General features: G+C 33.6%; 1 protein-coding gene across 12 annotated transcripts in view; it reads left to right on the top strand.

Annotated features, from left to right (window-relative positions):
• LOC128995966 (serine/threonine-protein kinase WNK2) overlaps positions 1-19,373 on the top strand; it is a 62,534-nt gene that overhangs the window by 27,718 nt on the left and 15,443 nt on the right. For 10 of the 12 annotated variants that reach the window (XM_054421058.1, XM_054421063.1, XM_054421056.1 and 7 more), the window contains 16 exons: positions 69-130; positions 860-1,043; positions 1,702-1,839; positions 5,038-5,103; positions 7,465-7,521; positions 8,698-8,751; positions 9,149-9,221; positions 9,541-9,673; positions 10,278-10,470; positions 11,114-11,194; positions 12,672-12,894; positions 13,703-13,803; positions 14,294-14,401; positions 14,655-14,729; positions 15,009-15,065; positions 16,972-17,089. In XM_054421058.1, the coding sequence (XP_054277033.1) occupies positions 69-130; positions 860-1,043; positions 1,702-1,839; positions 5,038-5,103; positions 7,465-7,521; positions 8,698-8,751; positions 9,149-9,221; positions 9,541-9,673; positions 10,278-10,470; positions 11,114-11,194; positions 12,672-12,894; positions 13,703-13,803; positions 14,294-14,401; positions 14,655-14,729; positions 15,009-15,065; positions 16,972-17,089 (1,723 nt within the window). The remainder of the gene's footprint in view (positions 1-68; positions 131-859; positions 1,044-1,701; positions 1,840-5,037; positions 5,104-7,464; positions 7,522-8,697; positions 8,752-9,148; positions 9,222-9,540; positions 9,674-10,277; positions 10,471-11,113; positions 11,195-12,671; positions 12,895-13,702; positions 13,804-14,293; positions 14,402-14,654; positions 14,730-15,008; positions 15,066-16,971; positions 17,090-19,373) is intronic. The other 2 variants (XM_054421052.1, XM_054421054.1) reach the window with 2 other exon arrangements.

Here is a 19,373-nt window from a genome sequence, read left to right as displayed (position 1 = left end):
TATCTGCACAAATCATTTAAATTTAATTACTATTTTTATTTAACGATTTTTTGAAAATAATTTCACAGATATCAACGGTGGCTGGTGGCAGTGAAGTGGATGTTTCATCTTCAGCTGCTACAACAGATATGTAAGTTTTACCAGGTTTTTAAATATTAGTATAGTTCTATATCGGTATTAATTAAATCTGTTCATTACTGATAATTAATTGTTTCATTTTGGTTTTACTTATCTAACAATAAAATGAAATAGTGTTTTTATTATCATCACATACAAATGAATTATACTATTCAACTAGCTATTACATTTTAAAGTCAGAACAACATGATATTGAGGGTTTGGAAATACATTTTTAACTTTATAAGAAAATAGAAAAGAATGTTTTAGGGGTTAAAACAGCTTGTTTTTCAAATTTCTGAAATGTTTGTTTAGTTTTTAATTAAACTGGTATTGAAGATTTGGCTTGAATTCAAGTAATTTTATAGAGCTGCTCTACAAAACTTAAGGGGGAAAGGTACAGTTTATCCATTTACTGGTGTATTTTAAGGAAGTAGAAAGTGTTTATTTGTTAGAAAGTAAATTGATATGTTGCTAGCAAAATTGGCATTATTTAGTATTATTATCCATTGTATTAAAAATATTTACCTTGAAATTGTGTTGTTAGACAACTGGTAACACTTACCAATAATTTTGCAAAACATTTAAAACCAAACAAAAAATATTTCCAATAATGTTGTAGGATAAAGGACGATCAACTTTGCAATAATTTTGTTACAAAATAGACAGCGAAACTTTTAATGTTCCAATAATGTTGTAGAACAAAAGACTACAAACAATTGACTTTCTTCTAATATTGTAGGACAGCGGACAACAAACGAGGACTGACAGTGAAGCGACGCAGCAGACCTACAGGACCTAAGCTGACTGTGCTAAGTGCTCAGGACGGACTGATCGAATGCCAGTTGGAGACGAGCAAACAGAAGACTGTCACGTTCCGCTTTAACTTGGACGACACGGTGCCAGCTGATGTTGCTAACAACCTGGTGAGTCCGTTCATCCGGAAAGAAAATGAAAATATGTCTAATTACAATTATGCTATACTGTTTACTTACAAAATGGTAAAGTCAGATAAAAGATTGTGGGGTGATCAATTTAAATTGGACACTCCAATCATCATTTGGTAATAGGCGAATGTAATTTAGTTTGTTTTATGGTAGAGAAGGTTGTCATTTGTATCAGTAGGAAGAAATTGTAAATGAAAACATGCTTTTACTGTTGGTAAAATTCACAAATTTGTAATCCCCTGTACCATTCATAATCCTAAAAAAATAGCCTAAGTAAATACGTTAACGATACATATTTCTTTAAACTCCAACTTTTTGGTTAGTTTACTTAAATTTTCCTATCCAGATTTTGTCTCTTTAGAAGGTGCGTTACATTACAAACTGTTGAAAATAAACTGCTTACACTTTGTAAAATATTTGTTTCCAGTTGTATTTATTACTTACCTTCTTGGCCATTGAAACCTCAGAAGGTTTTTGGCCTCGCCAACGATGCTTCTCAACTCTTCTCTATTCTCCGCTGCCTCAGTAGTGCCCAACCCAGCCACATCCTTCAGCACCTGACTCCTCCATCGCAATCTCGGTTGTATTTATTTACTTTGTAAAATTTTGAAATCACTCAACATAAAACATATTCCAGGTGAGCGAAAAGCTGTTGCCGAGCGCCCACGCGGAACTGATAACTGAGTTGCTGAAAGACCTTGTCAGACAACTGAAGGAAACCCCGGAAAAGTTGCCAGTGCTGGATTCTACTGGCAGTCCTATCAGAAAACCGAGGGTATGCTTTACCTAGTTTATACTGTGTTTGCATAACTGCTTACAATCCTTGCTTGTCGGTGTCCGATCATGTGCAAGTGGTCAATACTTCGGCTCGTAGAGTCTTTTATTTTTAATGCAACAAAACAAACAGTGTAAAAATTAGGGTGTCTAGTTTTTTAGAATTGTTTGTGAGGACAGGCTTAACTGAATGGGAATGAGTTGTATGGCACAAGAAACATGTTACTTCACATTGTTCATGAAACATTACAATGTTTAACTGTAACTGACGCTATTTTCAACTCTTACGTCGAAGAGAGACATTAGGCCTGTCCAGCTTGTACTTTCCGTAGGCCTAGTTGAAAATGCTGTTAGTGACAGTGAAATATTGTAATGTTTTGCATGGTGTAAAGTTTTGTGTTTCTTGTGCCAGATTGCACTCGTTCACATTTCATATACAAATTTACAACAATGTAAAGTGTCAGTATACAAATTTTGTTCTGAACGCTTATAATGATTGTTTGAACTTGTGGTCTGTACATAATTATGAAAGAGTTTGATCTGTTTTATGCTTTGGGATACAGGTTGCCGTATCAAACATTGATGCAAAAACTTAAGTCCAAAAACCTATTTTGATAAACCTTTTTGGTTCTGTTAGGATGTTCAATTATCAAGGTTTTTTTCTTACACCGTGAACAAAATGTTCTGTTCCGGGTTTGCTTCACATTGATTCTTAAAATCACTGTGGCACTTAAAGTTTGTTAAACAGTTTGAACCATATTGTATTTTTTGAGTATAGTAGTCCAAGAAGAGATAATATTCATATTTTCAAACCACTCTTAACTTTCACAAGTTCTATGATCTTCAGTTTAATTTTTTGTTTGGACAGGGTGATGATTTCGTTATTTTCTCGGCTGGTTAAGACAGAAATAGTCGAGAATTGTCATAAGGTTTGACAATTGATAGAACCACATTCATATTTGTACTGTTTGTGTTGATGCATTTTTCACCGAGTGTTGAATCATGATGATTTCCTAAAGTGTATTTTTATTTTGGAAGCTATATCTTTTTGTGTTAAACTCAACATTTTGTTAAAACAAATCAGCAACAATGTTATTTCTACTTTAAAATATATCTGTTCTTTTTTACTACGATCATCGCATACAAGTTACTTTAACATAAGTGTCTCTAATGTGTGTTTACTAACATCCGAGACTGGGTTTGTCTTTGGCTCTTTATTGTTTGGTATGAATCCAAAATATTTAACGTGATTTTTTTATCCAAGCCTTAACAGACTAATTAAAATCAGTTCTACTATGTTAAAGACATGGTTTTACATTATACTGTCAATAAAATTTCTTTACTTATTAGGGTTTACTTCAAAACTTTGGTTTGTAAATTTCTTATTTTCTGACAAACCAACTCTTACTTCATGTCATTGATACCTTGCCGTTATTTGGCCTCATAGACCCATCCTGTCTCTGGTAAATTTTGTTGATGAATCTTATGAGTCAAAAAGTCGCCTTAAATGGTTAAGATAATTGAAGAGTCCATTTACTAAAATGGTTTGACAACTCTTCATCGTCAAAACAAATATAATTGCTCAAATGTTGAAGGAATCCCTCAATGTTTTACATAAAAATTTTCAATGTTGATTTCAAAAGTCAGATTTTTGGTTGTTGATTTTTGTTACCAATTGTTTATACCAAACTGCTGTTACAATCCATTCTCAAAGAATTTCAGTCAGTCTTGTTGACATTCATAATTAAATCACAAATATGTAGCCTACAAAATAAACTGAAACAAGAAAAACATGTTGAAGGCAAGCCCAGTCTATGTTGCACGTAAATAAATTAATGCACTGTTCTAGAAACAGCCCACTCTCTTACACTCATTCTATACATTCATACTTGCATTTACAGACAAATTCTACCTTTCACGCTGGATCTTTTTGTTCCATTTACCATCTATATCTATTTTGGATCAATTTTGCTTTTGCTCTGAAAAATGGTTAAAGGATTTTTTTATGGTTTTATTGATGAATTGACTGAGCGTATCAATAAATGTTTAGATACTTTTTTGAGTGTAAAGTCTTGCTATCAAAATGTTTCTTTATTTTTGCTGAAATTCAATGGGTATGGGGTTCAGGGTTCGCTACACTACCTCTGCTGCGTCATCGCAATTTGATTGTTTGATACGATTTTAAACTCAACAGGCAACAGCCAACATAATTTGAATTCAAGGTTTAATTTTGACAAGGATGTAATTCTTCACAATTTTTGTTAGGACTTAAATTTAACTTTAACTTAAAATAAGTCTAATTTTTTTCTAATATGTAAATAAAAAAAAACTAATTCCTATGTTGAGTAGATAATTTTTTATTCAATCGTATGCTGCTTGGTTTATATTATCACTATGGTTTCCTTAACATTCTTAGGATGGGTGATTCCTGTACACGGCCCAAATTAGTGTTAATGCAGAAAAGTAATTAAAATAAAATAGCTTGTAATCATTATATGTATCTGAATATGTCGACCAAGTGATCATTTTATTGTGAACGTCTAGACAAATCTTCAATATAGCTTCCATTATTGTTGTCCAAAATGCTATGTGAAAGTGGCCATTTTGCCAAATATTGTTATTTATGTATGGGGCCAAAGTCCTGAAAACTTACGATTGTTTCCTTTAGGTTTTGTTTTAGGAAATGATTTGAATTTATTCCCGAAATTGTAACTAACTGAACACTTAGGAATAAAATTGAAAATACTTCCACACAATTTTAGTTAATTAAAAATATATAATCTGAAGATGATAACGTTTTACTTGTTGTAAATTTTCCAAGTTAATATCTAGTTTCCTTTTACTGGTGTGTTTGTTATTTTTTAAATCACCCGTGGCCGTATAGGGCGGCTTGCACTATGCCTCTTTTATCACGGTGGTAAAAGTAACAACAGTGGATACATAACAGCTTAAGGAGCTACTTTCTAGAATTCTCTTCTGCCAAAGAGACTTAGGTTATCAAATACAGTAACTTTTCTGTACTGCCGTTTTCCCATGAGCGACTCTTGCAAAAGCTTTTATCCTGCGTGAATCATGCCGCTAGCGAACAATGTAAATTACGATCTCGCAGTAGGGGTTAGTGGTGGAATGTGTGTGAGAGTGGGCTAGATGCCACTACATGTTGTTAACCTTGTATCTATCACCCCCTGGCATGGCTCAGGTACGTCACCCTTCGCTCACGCGCCAGCGGTCGGCGCACATCAAGACACATCGGCGCCACAGATCGGTGAGTGGATATCACACTTAGGTTACGTCAACAGGGTGTCCAGGGGACCAGGAAATTCATTTTCAGAGTGTTTTAACGTATACAATTATTTTGCGTGCATAAATTTTGTATAACCTGAAAGAGGTTGGAGGAGGCTAGATCGCCAGGACTACGTTGACCCATTGGCCTACTGAAATTGCTTTACCCAATTACAAAGATGAATTCAAATTTTTTTGCTCTCATAGGGATTTACTATAATTTCCGTATTGATCATTATTATTTCTTTAATTATTATCTTCCTTCTCAGAAAGATTGAAAGACAATTTGCAATTATCTTTATACCGGTACTGGTCTTTTTCACTCGATCGTAAGCAAGACCGCCATGGCCTTACACAAAAAATAACCTCAAAACTCTCACCTGTTACATTCTTTTTTTTTTCAAAAAAGGTTAGGCGATAAAATAATTTTAAGCTTACCTTCTTAATGTAATCCAACGATAGACCATCTCTCATTTATATATTTCCCTATGACATTGAATCTATGTGTTATACATGTTGTTATTGATTCCCTGTTAATAAGCTGAGATAGCACCTAATCTGAGATAAGAAGCTGTCAAATGTTGATGTGAAAATACTGGACACCCTGTACACCACATAATATACCAGGATGGTGGAAGTAAAATTTGAGAATATATTGGATTTGGTCTCGATCTTGGATGTTCTGTAGGAAAATGCACAACTTACAGTATTAGAGTATCAGAAGTTTTCCGAATCTTCTTGTTCTGTCTTTTCCATTCATTGTTCACTGTTTAGTTATTATTTGTAGCTGAAATAGGTACTTCTGTGCATTTTGAAAAGTAATCAGATATCTTATATATTAATATATAGAGAGGCAATAATTTTTTATAAGTATTTTTATACATTTTGATATAGAAGTGCTCCAAATAGATTTGACAATAGTTCAAAGTATGTATTTAACTATTTAAAAAAATGTGCTGTGCTCTTATTCAATTTTATTTATGTTTATAGTTAGTTATAACTTTTTAAGTTACTGTTCGAATTGATAAAATAATTGAAACAGTTTGGTTCTTAATAATGTTTTATCTGTCATTAATAGTTTATCAATATCCAGTTGGCCAATAAAAATGTTTGATGTTTGTCTCGTATAATATTTAAATATAATCATTATAATATGCAAAAGTTTGGCTTCCTTGATAAAATCGAGTTACGTTTTCAAACAGCACATGTTTTTGCAACCTAAAAGTATTTTTGGAAATGCTTTCCACCGAGGAAGTAACTTTTATCACAATTTCGTTATCGGCTTTGACATGAGCGTACAGCTAAGTTTCACAAGCTTTTACAAACATAAGTTTTAAAGCTCAGATGAGATGTCGGGAGTTGCAGCTTGATCGTAAGTTTGCCGCACGTAAATAGCCGTTAGTAGCTTCACACTTCTCTTTCTTGCCAGGCTGTTAAATTTACGTTTGTGCATGCTTCGCTTCGATTTTCTCTTGTTTGTGTTCTTCTCTCAAACGTTGTATAGCTGAGGGTATTTCTTGTAAAAGTGTCAATTTGTAAGTCTGTGTAGGGTAAGGATTTATGTAATAAATATTTGGTTTAACTTTGTTATGTAGAACTAGTAAGATTCATGTTTTTTAACTTCATAATAAATATTACCAATCAATAGTTAAATTTGGATATTTAGCGTTTTCATGAATTCTTTTTTGCCTGTCCAAAGAGGGCATGTACAAAACAGTTCCAGAATTCGCTATGTATTCCTATTGTTTCATGTTGTAATTGAAAAATCGTTGACCGATTTTAAACACTTAAAAAAGATTGACTGGTTTTGTAAACTAGATGTAAATGGGTATACAAAATTACACGCAACTCTTTTTAATATCAGCAACGCTTTTTAAGCACAAACATTCAAAAATGGCCATTTATTTGTTGTTCAATCTCTGGCTTCAATGATTATTTTTAATGAGCCGAGCTTAAAGAGCTTTGAAAAGTAAAAATTTGTTTTAGTTAATTTACGTCTTCGCTTCCTGAACTGTTGTAAAGAATTGTTACTTTAGTGCTTACTTTTTACTTTCTGTCTGTAAATTAAAGCTATGCTCACTTTGTAGATAATTTCCAAATTTGTTTAAAGAGTATGTATACAAAGAATAGCATAGCACTAAAATTAAGTTAAGCTATCAATTTCTCACTCGTTTTTTACTCCAATATAAAGTTTCAAACAATTGGTTGAATTAAAAATTAGTTTTGAACCCATTTGGAATAATTGTTTGTTAAAATAACTATATCAACTAGGTTATAAAACTTGGTTATAAAATAGGTGAGCTCGAGAGTTAAAACTGATTTTCATGTGTTGCTGTTTTTGTAGAGGGACGAAACTTCCAGTAAATCTGTAGAAGAGCAGCCGGTTTCTAAACCTACCCCCGTAAGTAGATTAAAGTAAAAAAAAACCTTAACACATTGGTGTTTTTCCTATCCGATGAAAAAATCTTAAGTTCTTTTTTTGAATAAGATATGTATTTTATACTAGGTGGTATTTTAAATTCAATAAAAAAATTTTCCAACATATTTTTAGCAATGAAGAAAATATTAAAAGAAAATTCTTACGAAAGTTATAATTTGTTCATAAATTATTTTTATTAGATACTTTGTATTGTAAGTTACAGTTACTTCCATCCTATATTATTCCATACAAACTGGGGGAGCAAGCTGGTTTAGTGGTTAGAGCGCAGGACTTCAGTCCCCGAGGTCCCGGGTTCAAATCCCGCCAAATCACCAATTGATTTTATCTAAGTGATAATGCCGCAACCTCTAGGTCCAGCCTGAAGTAATGTGAAAAACAATCCCAGGCTCAAACCTAGCGTCTTAGGACAAAACGAAAACAATCTCTTATTATTCCGTGGGAATGTGTTAGTAGAGTACTTATTTTTCCTCTTCTAAAACTGTTGCAGAAGTATCAATTACTTATTTGTAATTTTAATGTGAGTTTGATTTAGAATTGTATGGCTTTTGAAGTAGCTCCCTTCTTGAATCTATTAATGTTAACCTGTTTTCTGATTTCATTTTTTTTTTAGAGTACTACACAGTAATAAATACATTGAAGGAGGGAACACACTGTTTGGTTTTAGGGAAGTGTTATTTTTTACCACGATAAAAAACACTTATTAATTTCTTAATGAAAGTTTGTTTTGAAAAAATATAACAAAAGTTTTCAATGTTGTCTGTTCTAAATTAGTGTTTAATCATGAGTGTTTACGTTGGACGAAGTTGAGCTTAACATGGTTTGAAGGTGTGGAGGATTTAGTCTATTTTTTTGTTTTTCAATAGAAGTGTGTTATCCTACAAAAATATACTACACAATAAGTCAATTGTATTCCTATTCATTGTTTTGACAATTTTATCCATTTATACTTTTTAGTTCAATGTCCCCTTGTTACTGTCACTATTTTGTTCTTGTTTTCTTATCCATCTATCTTATAATTTTCTTTTAGCATTTTCCTCTTTTTTCTATTTTTAGCGATTTTTTCATATAGGGAGTAAGTTAAGCTATTTAATAATAGTTAATCTTTTGATGTTGATATCCACACTTACTGTTTTACAGATGCGTAAGATTTCTCGCTTCCTGGTTAGCCCCGTTGTTGAGTCTGCAACAAAGGTACTGTAAACAAGTATGACTAAATAATTTATTAATTGGGATTTCCATTTTTTAAATTATCTGTACTAATAAAAAGAGGAATTTTAAAACTTGTGTAAGAAAACCACCTAAACTCTGATACAGGTCTAAAAGGTCTTGTCATTGAATAATATCAACCTGTTTTTGCAAAATATCTATATAGTTAATGTCCAATGACAAACAGCTGGATTTACAATCAATCCTAAAAAAAAATCAGCAACCGTCTAATTAAAAAACACCCTAACCTTAAAAATAACTTTTCTTGTTAATTTTGCTTCTGAGAGTACAACTGAAGCTTATAAAATTCCTCAGACATTTACTCATTTATGTTTTTATTTTAAATGGTTTATTTTAGCATATTTAAAGGGTTGTTTATCAGGTGGTGAGTGGTGAGCCAGAGGAAGTCCCAAGTCAACCCCCAACAACCGATGTATCTCCACCAACCAATGACGGTAAGTTGTTGATTCTAGTTTGTTGTAGTTTTTTTGTTCAGTTAATATTTCATGCAGTAATACATTTACAGATGCAAATTTTGTCCGGTTTACAATTTATGGTGCATAATCATAATTATTTGTGTTCCAAGCCTCTAGTGGGTTGCGTCTCAGACTTTGGTGTGAGAGTTGGGTTAAACTCCCCGCATATCTTCAAACATTTGATGAATTTTAACCACTTTCCCTTAAAATAGTTAATTATTCTTCCATACTAAACTCCACTGGCGTAGACAATAAAAAAAATTATTAAATTGGGTGTTTCTGACAATTTAAGGTTTAGTTTCAGGAGAAGACGGCCTGAAATCGGGTCTCAGTTCTGGCGCAGGATCAATGGGAACTCCTGACACTACCATCATGCCCCCGGGCGACTCTCACCCTCGTCTTAGTCATCAGAACTCACTGGACAACAGCAAGTAAGCAATTCTCCCCTACTGTTGTAGTTATCACTGATAGTTTGTCTTTCAGATTTTTCATAGACTTATAAACATGTTTTTTTCTACAAATGCTAAGAGTTTTTTGTTAACTCCCTGAAAGTGATAGAGCACTGCAAGAAGAGTGACGCATAAATTTTAGGGTTAAATTTATTTTGCATTAGTGTTTGTATTTTGATTACACAAATTTCGGTAGAATCGTTCATTGGCGGGTGAAAACTACTGTAAAATAACCAGTGACTACTCCAAACTATTTGATACAGAGACAATCTTTTTTGAGTACCATATCCATTAACAATTAACAAAACAATACTTTGCTCTGGTAAAGTGCATGATGGATTACTTATTCTACTCCATGTGTATGAAAAATGTAACAGAAATACTCATACAATAAAATCTCACAGATGTGTTCCTGTAGTATTTTTATCATTCATTCAATATTGATACATCATCATGACTTAACACATAAAAAAAGTGAAATAATCAGTAGTGAATGGAATTTTAGGGCTTAAATCGATAGACGCATACTTATAAAACCTTATGGAATTATCATTTTTTTATTGAAACTGGTAATTTTTTTCCCTAGTGGTAGTGGCGGAGCAATGCCTCAGACGATCGCAGACCTTCAGCAGAAGTTGGTGCAGTTGACATCACAACCCTCGGAGCTAAGTATCGGAGGTACTCCTCCGTCTCACCCTCCGACACCTCATACCCAGGCGAGTTACGACACGTACATGTACGCGCTGCAACAGAAACTGGCGTCTATCAGCCAACCGTTGGTGAGTAAGAGTGTGGGCCAGTGAATTATTTTAAAAAAGACAAATATTTTAACATTTTTGTGCTAAAAGTTTTTCCCCAACTTAAAAGTGATAGGGCATTGCAGGAAAATGGGGTACTATGATTTATGACAAATAAAGATGTTTGAATATGAATATGAATATGCACTAGTTTCACAAAATGGGTAGATTTTTGCATTAGAAAGTGTTGAACAGAAGTTTTTGTTTAAAAAAATTTTGTAAAAACGTTCATTGGTGGTTGAAAATTACTCAAAGTTACAAATACATTTTTAATTGTGTTTTATGATTTTATTTTAAATATTGATTTTTTTTGTTCCTTCAGTGATAGACTCTTGTTTAACACTTCATCAAAATGTACCTTAATTCCATGTTAAAATAATTTAATTAGTTTAAAACCAAAATAATCATTCACATTGCTGTAAGAATGGCAAGTCGTTGTTTCAATAAATAATCGCCCAGAAAACACCCATCATCTTGTTGATAGCTTAAAATTATTGGCAGTAAGGTATGTTACCTTTAAACCAATTATTTGATGAGGCTAATTAAATGGTAGATGGTTGCTTCACGTTTAAAAATTATTTCTAAATAAAATTTGACAAATATTGTTATTAATAACGTTTTCCAGGCACAGGACACAATTGATGTTCCAAATCAGTTGAACAGTCAGTTGAGTTTCGTTGAGGAGGAACCTTTTGATAGTAACGACGTAAGCAGTCAATGAAACCCAATAGTTTTTCACCTTTTGTCTAGCCTTGAACTCATAAATCACTGTAATTTAACTGGTTATTCATCTATAACACATTTTTGTATAGTAATTTTTGTATAGATTTTGTTTTTGTTGTCGTTCATCATTGACTATATTGTGTTTGTAGATTACCCATTGAGTAAGGGAATTTGAACACCGTAATTGGTACAATCTATTCTACACCAAAGTGGACTCATTCCTATTAATTTTCAGCACCAAAGAGAGTTTTTGTAACTAAGCTTTGTTGTGAACTAAAAGTTATCTACCAAAACACCAAACAACGTTAGACTATATATTTAGTTTACTAAATTTTCTTTAAATTTTTACATTGAGCGAGTTGAATTCTCACGTCAATATGTCTATGACTTGTCGATTTAGAGATGTGTAAGCAACATTAAAATAAATTGTGGCTATTTTCATGAAAAAGTTTAAAAATACTCATCCTAAGAATCATTTGCTTTCGTTATTTTATTTTTAAATACATCTCACTAATTATTTATGTACTGTAATTTTGCTAAAAATTATATTTAGCTAAAGTTTCAGATTGGATTTTACAAACTAATAAAAAAAATTCTTAAAGCATTATTTTCAAAATATTATTACTATACAATATTTTTTCAAAAAGTAAAAAAAACAACTTGTAATTTTTTTTGCTCATACATAATATGTGATGAGTTATATTTTTCTATTCCCTACCTCAAAATTGTATATAATATTGTTCATCTGTTGTCCACCAATTGTTGTCTCGAACCCGTTTGTCTTGGAATTATTGACAACTGCTAACAATTCTCTACAATGTATAAAGTATAGTTGCACAACGTTTAGTTTGGTTATTGTTTATTGTCCTGCACATACAAATGTTTAGAGTTGTTGTGTATTCTGGGTGAGGGGGGTGTATTTTGGAAACGGTAGAACTCTTTGAATATGTCTGTATTGTTGTAAAAGTCAAGTTTGAGTATCAATATCGAATATTTAGGCCAGAGTACGATTTATTAGTATATTTCGTCACTTGGGCCAAAAGTGACTTTTTTTGGCTTGATTTAAAGTTCAAAAGCAAGTTAGCTTCAAGGTTGATGAATTATATTTTTCGCTTCACTACACCATTCATTAGCTAAATAATTTACAAAACATAACATTTGTAGATTGTTTACCGTTTACCCAAATAAATTAGCTCGAAAAATGGTCTCATTTTGGTTGTTTTTATATTGGAACCGCTTTAAGTGTTACTTAGACGTAACATGTATTAGTCTATCGAAACAATGATAAATGAAATAATTTTATGTTACCTTTTCCAAATTAATGTAAAGCCAATCAGTCAATATTGTAGTTCCTGACTACAACGGCAATGATTTTAAATAATAAATTCATATCAAATTAGGCATCTATAATCGTTTGCCCCTACAAATATCCAGAGTCTATTTCACTTGTGTGTTTCCAGGGTACCTTGTCTCCACAGAGCACCATCCACAGCCACGGTCACAGTTTACCGCACCTGGAGTCCATGATACCTACACCAGTGGAGTTTGACTATCCGACGGACGAGTTGCCACCCCCGCCTAGTGTAGAGGACCCCAGCAGTGGAGCTCTAGTCCCCGCCCATACCGTGTCACAACCTGTGGCCATACCCATACCTCACTCAGACGAGCCTCCCGTCACACCTGGTTAGTGGAAGTAGTTTGCTAAAAATATTTATAATTGAATTTTGGATGTTAAAGTAGACATTTTATCTCTATGTGGTCCATCTGTCACTCATTTCATTGTTTTCATGTAGATAGACTGGATTGTAGTTTATAACTCGGTACAGGATTTTCATTCCTTTCTAACATTCAGGAAAGGATTTTCTTTTGTTATTGTATCCCGTGATCGCAGAGACCTCATCACTTGATCGCAGTTAAATCATTGACAATCAGAGCAAATCAAGTCCCAAGAAAATCCCAGATTAAATTCACTCCCCTTGAAATTGAAAATTTTCCAAAAATTTCAGAACCCAGCCACCATAAGGGTTTCCAACATTAACCAGGCTTTGGTTTAGCAGGATGCGTTTAAAAGGAGTTTTCTGCAGGTGAAGTGAGCCACAAAACAGTGCAGTGAATCACGGATTTCTGTTGAATACACCAACTTTTTAACCTACCCAAGCTAGACAATTTATAGAAACTAGGCCTATAGCATCTCTATGTAACATCAACCATGGCAGTGTAAAGAAATAAGAGAGAAATTATTATTTTGAAGGTAGTTCACAATGGGAGTGGCTGTTTCTACTGAGTTCTTTTTCAATAAAAAATAGTTACAGCTGGCCCATATAGATGTTATGTCTACCCTTTTTTCTAAAAGTAAATACTTAACTAGGACTAAATTAACGACTTAAAATAGATTACGAGCTCAGGAAATTTTTAGTTATACAAGTAATTCTTTAACGCATTATTGATTCAATGGTGTATTGTAAATTTTAATTATATAAACAAATTCCAGTCGGCTCAGTTGACATGTCAGTGATGAGTTACGCCGCGGCCGCTGCTAGCAATACTGCTTTGCCTCCGATATCCACCTCGCATAGTCTGCTTAAACCTCAAGTAAGTACAACTGTCCGTAACATCGGTTTTTCCCACTTCACATCCTCAGACGTAGACTTCTAGCCTGGAACCGTTTTAGAGATTACTTTAGGCCTGACCTAGAGGGTCGTTTCTTTACCGGTATCACTTAGATAAAATCTATTGTTGATTAGATTTGGTGTTTTTTTTAGAATGAAAACATACATCACTGAATAGTGTTGAACACAATTTGATGGACACAAAAGAATCATAAATAAACAGTTCAGTTGTCATTGTTTAAAAATGCAGCGTAATAATTAATCACATCCTTCCTTTTATTTACTTCAGTTTTACAATAAATTTTCTATTTCTTAGACTTATGAAGGCGAGTGAATTGACTTAATTTTCCACCAAAACTTGTATTATTTGCTATTTTCGTATATTCTACTAGCAGAACAGAGTTTTCTTGTCATCATCTTTTTCATGCATTTAAAAAATTTACCGTATTTGATATGATTGAAATGTTTTCCAGTTGTCGGTAGACTCGACCGTAGTGACTGCTACGGCTATGGAACAAAGGCATAACAGAATGATGGCTCGGACAGTCCCCCATGCTCCTGATCTGCAAAACTTAGAACAGGTAAAGTGAGGAAACCCCCCCCCCCCCCAGGAGATAATATGCTTTTCGTTTGATTCTTTTTTTGTCTCGATGTGGACTCTTCCAAGGTAAGCCAGCTGTTGGCCACTGATTTTCTGTGAGAGTAAAATGTATATTGTCAGTCTTCTTAGGCTAATGTCAATAGGAAGCTAATATCATGGAAAGCTAGAAATTTGAACATATTGAATTTAAACTGTGCATAACATTATAATACAATGATGTTTGTTGTTTGCAGGAGTTATCCAAGATTCATGGCTCTGTCAGACCTGTACCAGCCCTGTCTCAGCCTTCCACAACTGCACCTCAACCTGTACGTACTCTCGAGGTTGCATAGGCTCACAATTCTAATGATACGGAATTTTAGAAAATCTTTAAGACACTGTGTACATCAATATTTGCGCTCATTGGTTAACCAACAATAGGCTGATTGTTTTAGCTAGCAGTGTTACCCGATGACAATAGATATTGTTTGATTCATATTTGCCAGTATTGTTAATAAGAAGATGTATGGGTCAGCAATACACTGCCATCAGGTAGACAAAACTACTAGCAATGTAAATCATGATTTTTAATTTTTTATGATTTCCAGGTTCCACTTATTACAACTGTTTCCGCCTCGGGTAATGAGGCAATGGCTGTTCCTCAGGTAGGTTTTCGTTTGCCAAAGTTTTTACAATTTTTATAACAATTACTTAATGGGATATTTTAATTGCAAATAGGCCTATCCTAAATTAACATTACTATTAATTTAATTTAAACACTTCGATTTTCAATACTTTGTGATTTTGAATTTGCTGTGAAATTATGATCCTCTACCAAATTGTGGCAACACAACATTATGATAATCCCCCGCAATTGTGATGACATTTTAATTGAATTTTTAACTGCACAAACTTTATGAACAGATTTTTTCAAGGTCATTTTATTATTATAAGATTCCCGTCTTAAAAAACATCCTGGTTCCATACAAGTTTTGTATGTAGACAGGGAAAAAATCCGTGAATTGTAAGTGAATTCACCAACTTTTTCCTGGTAATAAAAATTCACGAGCAGGTCATGTTTTTTTTCGGTTTCCTGGTTGGCTAGACACCTTGGTTATTACTTGGACACAGCGTTGTCTTAAATTTTAAGATTTCCCCCACAACTGTTAGATTCCAGTGGTTCAGATTAGCCAGTCATTTAAATTAGCGAGGATGTGTTTTAGATTAGCAGGGATCATATTAGCGTGTTTTGGATTAGCAGAGGTCATATTAGCGTGTTATGGATTAGCAGAGGTCATATTAGCGTGTTTTGGATTAGCAGGGATAATATTAGCGTGTTTTGGCTTAGCAGGGATCATATTAGCGTGTTATGGATTAGCAGAGGTCATATTAGCGTGTTTTGGATTAGCAGGGATAATATTAGCGTGTTTTGGCTTAGCAGGGGTCATATTAGCGTGTTATGGATTAGCAGAGGTCATATTAGCGTGTTTTGGATTAGCAGGGATAATATTAGCGTGTTTTGGCTTAGCAGGGGTCATATTAGCGTGTTATGGATTAGCAGAGGTCATATTAGCGTGTTTTGGATTAGCAGGGATAATATTAGCGTGTTTTGGCTTAGCAGGGATCATATTAGCATTTTTTTTATTAGCAGGGGTCATGTTAGCGTGTTTTCGATTAGCAGGGATCATATTAGCGTGTTTTGGGTTAGCAGGGATCATATTAGCGTTTTTTTTTTATTAGCAGGGGTCATATTAGCGTTTTTTTTTTTATTAGCAGGGGTCATATTAGCGTGTTTTGGATTAGCAGGGGTCATATTAGCGTGTTTTTTATTAGCGGGGATCATATTAGCGTGTTTTGGATTAGCAGAGGTCATATTAGCGTGTTTTGGATTAGCAGGGATAATATTAGCGTGTTTTGGCTTAGCAGGGATCATATTAGCATTTTTTTTATTAGCAGGGGTCATATTAGCGTGTTTTGGATTAGCAGGGATAATATTAGCGTGTTTTGGCTTAGCAGGGATCATATTAGCATTTTTTTTATTAGCAGGGGTCGTATTAGCGTGTTTTGGATTAGCAGGGATCATATTAGCGTGTTTTGGGTTAGCAGGGATCATATTAGCGGTTTTTTTTTTATTAGCAGGGGTCATATTAGCGTTTTTTTTTTATTAGCAGGGGTCATATTAGCGTGTTTTGGATTAGCAGGGGTCATATTAGCGTGTTTTTTATTAGCGGGGATCATATTAGCGTGTTTTGGATTAGCGGGGATCATATTTGTGTGTTATTGTATTAGCGGTGATCATATTAGTGTGTTTATTGAATTAGCGGTGATCATATTAGTGTGTTTATTGAATTAGCAGGGATCATATTAGTGTTTTATCGAATTAGCGGGGATCAAATCAAATCAATTTAAATCTCTTTATTGTCTTTCAGCTCTAGAAATCAATTGACATTGTCAAAAATAATACAGTAGGTATCATAAGCACGTTTCATTTTAGCGAGGTTTGGATCTGTCAGATTAGGATTTGCAAGACAGAGGTGTAAGTAGCTTATAAAAACTGTTGTTCTGCTGCAGGAGTTACTACAACCAGAAGAAGTCCCGTTGTCGCCCAAGCCAGCCGTCAGGAAGGTGTCGAGGTTCCAAGTGAGCGCGGTGCAAGAAGAGGCTTCTCCTACACATTCTGCATCCACAGGTAATTATTCTCCTGCTGGTGTTCGATTGTAATTGTGCACATAGGAAATCTCATGTTTGGGTACAATAATTAAGAAAAGACGAGACATTTGTGGGTTCATTGATCACCATTTAAATTCAATTTTTTTTAGTCGGATTTAACAAGTCAGGATGAACCCTTAGTCTAAGGTATTGAATTAATCATGGAAACAATAACCAAACAGTTTGTTGAAAAGGAATTTGAACCTCAGAATAAACATTTTTTTGGGGTTAGCATTTACTTTTGGATACCGAAGTAGACATTCCATCTTTGTCGACGGGCTGTTGCTATTTTTTAGTCAACAATAGTTCAATGAGCCATTCCTAGAGTGTGCTACTGTTTGAAATTCTATTTTCTCCCTAAATTTTTGATACTTTGACAGTTTTATATGACTTAAGTTTTACAACTCGCTGGGTAGAAAGTTACTGTGTTTGATAGAAATCGGAATCAATATAGGCGCAGATTGTAGTTCAATTCAAATATCTAAATTTTTGTTCCAAAACCGGCAACAGCTTTAATGTTGGATGAGATGTCTACTCATATTAATGGTTAGTTAATGTAGGAAAACTGAAAACAATTTAAAATTATTTGAGGGAAAAAAAGTTTTTATACAAAATGATAATTTAATGCTTTGCTTTGGTTTCTATAACTAAGGTTTAAACGTAGCTAATTCATATTTTGGGTGTGCAGGTGTTGAAATTTTGTCCAGTTTGGGTTTGGCGTAACAGTTGGTATAAATTTAGCCATCCCCCTCAGATTTCTGTGCTTCTCTAAGACTACAATACAATGGTTTTCAAAGGGATTTGAGGAGAATGGCATGCTTGTTATACTAAAAGCTTAGCTAAATTACATGTTGTGGTGCAGCTGTTGGGATCTTTAGCTGTGCAAGCCTACGTTCAAATCCAGCCAAAGAGCAATCAATTAAAATGCCTTTATTTTCGAGCGTTTCTCAGTATAAAACTGGTTGAGTTACTCACATTTAACGATTACTTAAACTAAATAACACAAATCATCAATAGAAATACTCAACTGATTATAAACATGGACAAAATGTGTAAAAATCTTAAAACCATTCTAAAACCAAGGTAGTCCTGTAGAACCAGAGAAATCTGTGGATTGAATTGGTAACCTGTGTTGATCGACTGACTTTGGAGGCCAAATAACAATAAATCTGTTGTATGGATGTACATGTAATATTTTTAGGCAGACATCTCCCGTCATGTCAGTTAGTATTTTTAAATTAACAAAGTATGAATCAACACATTTTTAGATTATTGCAATTCACAGTTTTCTCTAAGTAATTCCACAATCGAATCACATTATTTCTCTATAATTTTAAACACTATACCAGACAATCTCGTGGATGAAATGTTGATATTTTTTATCTACATTGCTTGATACTACATTTTTTAAATCTAAGTTTCTGTTAACAGCCCCGTGGGAAACAATCGTGAATGGTGTTTATTTATAGAACCATGCATGGAGTGTTTGTAGTTCTTTGAGAATACTGTATCGCTATCACACCTTTACAATACAAAGGCATTTAAATCAATCACACAAATTTGTTTTTAACAGTTAACTTTTTTAGTTTAGAAAGTAAAATCTGTAAAATGCTGTCTTTTGTCAAAATTATAACAACAGATTTTTCTCTGTAGATAACTACTGTTCAAAGATGCTTGTTATTGGACATTCAACTTCATTTTTGTATTTTCCTTTTTTAAGTATGATGAGCCTTTGATTTATGTTCAGTTTCAGTTTTAAAGGAACAGTGTGTTTAGTACTCTTGCCATTTTGAAAATAGTACAATGATGTTATTATTAATTCATGAAGTTTTTTTAACTCTTTCAATGTTAAGATTGTTTATAAGAATTTTTGCGGATGTTTTGTCTCACGTCTGCAGATTTTTGTCAACTCTTTGTTCTCAGTTAGCTTGTCGGACTGAAATTGGGTTCCCACTCGACAACAAACCGTGAATTTTGTAACTTTTCAGGGTTTTGCCACGATCTCGGATGACGATGATAACATTTCTGTTACCGCCAGAGACAATGATGATGATGAGACCACACAACCACGGGAGATATTCAGAATTTTGTCGCTATCGCGGGAGACAGTGATTGCGTTTCTGTTACACTATTAAGCTTACCTAAAGTCAATGTTTTTCTTGTTACAAAAAATTTATATTTTGAAACTTAACCCTTGTCTATGATTACTTACTTTTTCCTCTGGTGCAACTACAGTGAAGAACAAGATTAATACAGTTCGACAA

This window comes from Macrosteles quadrilineatus, unplaced genomic scaffold (assembly GCF_028750875.1).
Source record: "Macrosteles quadrilineatus isolate MER2022 unplaced genomic scaffold, UCM_ALF_1.0 Scaffold_5__1_contigs__length_97177068, whole genome shotgun sequence".
NCBI lineage: Eukaryota > Metazoa > Arthropoda > Insecta > Hemiptera > Cicadellidae > Macrosteles > Macrosteles quadrilineatus.
Note: the sequence above shows the minus strand (reverse complement) of the source record. Positions and strands in the feature narration are given on the sequence as shown.